The following is a 3,539-nucleotide window of genomic DNA, read 5'->3' on the forward strand; positions in this document are numbered from 1 at the left end:
GTAAATTTTTCACCTCTGGTATTTAAAACGTAGATATAAACTCCATCACTTTTGAAATGCTTGCGAATCCCTTTGTTATTCTTCACTCCCTTCCTAATCCTCGAAGCTCCCTCCCTGAGGCAAACCTTATGTAGCCTGGGGATCGACTTTCCTGAAGAAGGCTCTGACGACACTTTCCACTCTAGCTAGTAGACCCGAGGAATAAGTAACAAATTAAAATTGTTTGAAGGATTCGACACAGATTTTTTTATATTAGCTTTTAGCTTTTGTGTTACCACTTTTTAATTATTTAGAAAAAAAATCTTAAAGTAGCAATTTCTTGGGTCCTTACTTATGAATCATGCCAGTCCCAAGACAGTCTGAAAATTATTTGAAACTGGATACAATTGGCGCCATTCTCGTTGTGTTGCTCATTCATTACTTTTGCATCATTTATCCTTCCTTGGTTTTTAGTTTTTTCGTACTCCTTGGCGTCAAGTTACTTTTTATCTATGATTTTGTGATGTGGGTTTTAAATAAAAAAATTAATTTCACTTGAGCTAAGCGTTTTCGTTTGGGATTTCCAACTGCGATGTGTCTTCAAGAATTATATTATAAACTCATCAAATGCGCAGACATTTAATTATGAAAATATTCTTTATTGAATTTGGAGATATAGTTTGTGGTATTAATATAGATAAAAAGCAATTACTTAGAAATGAATACACTGGCGCCATTCTATCTGTGGTAGAGTTTTTAAATACGAACTCCACCCACGATATGTCCTTAGGAATTTGTTACAAACTTGTTGAATGTGTAGAAGCTTCATTTAAAAATTCCTTCCATTGAATTTTGAGATACAACTTTGAGCCAAGTAGCAAAACTGATTAAGCCCGAAACCATCAATTCCTCCTTGGGTACGGTTAAAGGTGCGTCGGTTACTGAATAACTCCATTCATGCGAATACACCTTTCATTTGAGCAGTTAGTAAGATTGAGTGGAATTCGTCTTAAGTCTGAAACTTTGAGTGTGGTCGATTATATTACACAGAGCCGACCTGGTTGTGTTTCTTTACCAATCTTGTCGGATGGTATGTGGGTAACAGGTACAGCAGTGACAGGTTTCTGCGGGTTAGAGAGTCTATTGTTCAGGATAGTTTTCTCAGCGATCTCGGAATTCTTTCCCATATTGGTCAAAGAGTCTTATATGATTTTTGTTGACAGGTCGGGTTGCAGATTGGACATCAAAGACGCCAAATTAAGTTGGGTATTCAGGCAGTTGAACATTTTATGAGTGAGAAATTATCATGAAGTTGAGAATGAAGTTGAGAGCCGACCTGGTTGTTTCTTTACCAATCTTGTCGGATGGTATGTGGGTAACAGGTATAGCAGTGACAGGTTTCTGCGGGTTAGAGAGTCTATTGTTCAGGATAATTTTCTCAGCGATCTCGGAATTCTTTCTCATATTGGTCAAAGATTCTTATATGATTTTTGTTGACAGGTCGGGTTACAGATTGGACATCAAAGACGCCAAATTAAGTTGGGTATTCAGGCAGTTGAACATTCTATGAGTAAGAAATTATCTTATATTTGTTTATTTATTATTACGAAGAGCGGTAAGCATTAATGCTTGTCGCAAAAATACAAGAGCACAAAATCATAATACTAATCTAAAGTAAATTGGCAACGACAAACTAAACAGCAAAAACTTCTAAATAACACGAAACTACACAACAAAAGCGTCTAAATAAAAAGGTGTATTTTTCTAATCCACTCTTAAGAATTCGAACAATCTCAGCCTCGACAACCTCCAAAGGCAAACCATTCCATTGTCCGGCAACTCTACTAACGAAAGATAGTTGACCGATTTTTTTAAGTGATTTTGCGGGATAAAAATTGTAATCATGACCACGAGTAGAGTGATAATGGCTAAATTTGAAAAATAAATTTGGATCAACATCATCCACTCCTTTAAGCATACGAAACACATTTATAAGGTCACTCCGACGTCTACGAAACTTCAACAACGGGGGTTGAAGCCTAGATAATCTCTGCGTATAAGAAAGGCGCTGAAGGTATGGGACTAATCTGGTGGCCCTCCTCTGAACCATTTCTACCTTTTGCCCATCCGTTACATTTATCCGTTTAGATTTATCTTGAAGTTGAGAATAGACTAAATTAACAATATCCAAATATTTAGGTACATTTTAATAGATATTAGTATAGACTCGCCATTATCTGTAAAAAATTCACTTTTTACACAAGTCCGATTCCCTCCGGTTGCCATGACATAAAATATAATATAGTCAATAAATAATCCACTAAAAGGGAATCAACGAAATTTATAAACAAAATTAAAATAAAATTTATGCCCGAGCCACACGATAGTCACATGTGCTGGTAAAAAGCCAAGTTTCATGAATGACATGGGTCTTTCTTGATTTTAGCGCCACACTTGTATTTTAGAACTAGAATATTAAAATTGCCGAAGACTGGAATAAAACGTTTCCAAAACGATAATATGTTTTCGTCTCTTTATTAATAATATGTTTTCTTAACTTTTGTCAAATTTCTATTACCTATAGGAAAATTACTGTTCCAAGTTTCTATTTTGTATAGTTTCAAAAAACTTTGCCTTTTTTACTTTAAAGCTGAAAAATGTTCAACTCGAGAAATTAAAATTGGTGTAGCCTACATAGTTGGCAATGCAGTCATGCGTAATGTCATCAACATGTGTGACTATACTGTGGCCTGGTTGTTAGGTTCTCCACGGAACCAAGTGTTGCTTTCCAATATCGTACACAAAAAAATTCAGGAAAGGGGACGGCAGCTTCTTTGATAAAAGTGAAAACCCCTGAATTATATAAATATTTTGTAAGGAATAACATTTATCAAGTCCAGAACCCCTCCTAGCCCTTCATACATGTTCCTTCGTTCGTTCCTCGTAGCCCTCCAATTTCTTTTCCAACTTTTCAACGGAAAGGATTTAATATTACCTAAAGTGTTTTCCTTTTCTTTACATCATAATAAATCCTAATAAGTCTGTTATTATTGGTATTGAAGACTATTCAAATCCTATAGAAATAAGTTTCTTACAGGATTCTGTCCGGAACTGAACATCGAGCAATTGTTCTGAGCGTCCAAAAATTTCAGAAACCCAACACAGTATTTTGCAGTTTTTAGTGTGAACATATTTGAAAGGTTCTTGTTCTCAAACTAGGAGCTTTCAATTTTGAGCAAATTAATCCCATAGGGAAATAAAGGAAAAGGGTAATAATATACTAGCACCTATTAGAGCCCCCCATCAAAGTTAATGAAGGTATATAGGCCATTATAAAGAAATAAAAAGTGGAAGTAATCAATTTCAACATCAAGACAGTTCATCGAGCGCCATACGGTGTAAAAGATTTGATATAAGGTCACACTTTGTAGGATGTCTAAATGTATGATAGCTTCATTAACAGGAAATGCTTCCAGGGCAATTTTTGTTATTAGATTGAAAAGGTAAATGCGCTTTTGACAAGAAATTAAACATAAAAAAAAATTTCCAACTGAAAGTAA

At 35.1% G+C, this 3,539-nt stretch overlaps 1 protein-coding gene across 1 annotated transcript; it reads right to left on the bottom strand.

The window, feature by feature from the left end:
• Nucleotides 1–1,672: 1,672 nt before the first annotated feature.
• Nucleotides 1,673–2,089, bottom strand: LOC136028518 (uncharacterized). The gene has a single exon (XM_065706362.1). The coding sequence runs from the start codon at nucleotides 2,087–2,089 to the stop codon at nucleotides 1,673–1,675; it is 417 nt and encodes a 138-aa protein (XP_065562434.1).
• Between the last annotated feature and the right edge of the window lie 1,450 nt (nucleotides 2,090–3,539).

The sequence above is a fragment of the Artemia franciscana genome, chromosome 6 (assembly GCF_032884065.1).
Source record: "Artemia franciscana chromosome 6, ASM3288406v1, whole genome shotgun sequence".
NCBI classification, from domain to species: Eukaryota; Metazoa; Arthropoda; class Branchiopoda; order Anostraca; family Artemiidae; genus Artemia; species Artemia franciscana.

Coding starts and splice junctions, on each gene's coding strand:
- LOC136028518 (XM_065706362.1), bottom strand. CDS start 2,089: ATGGTTCAGAGGAGGGCCACCAGATTAGTCCCATACCTTCAGCGCCTT.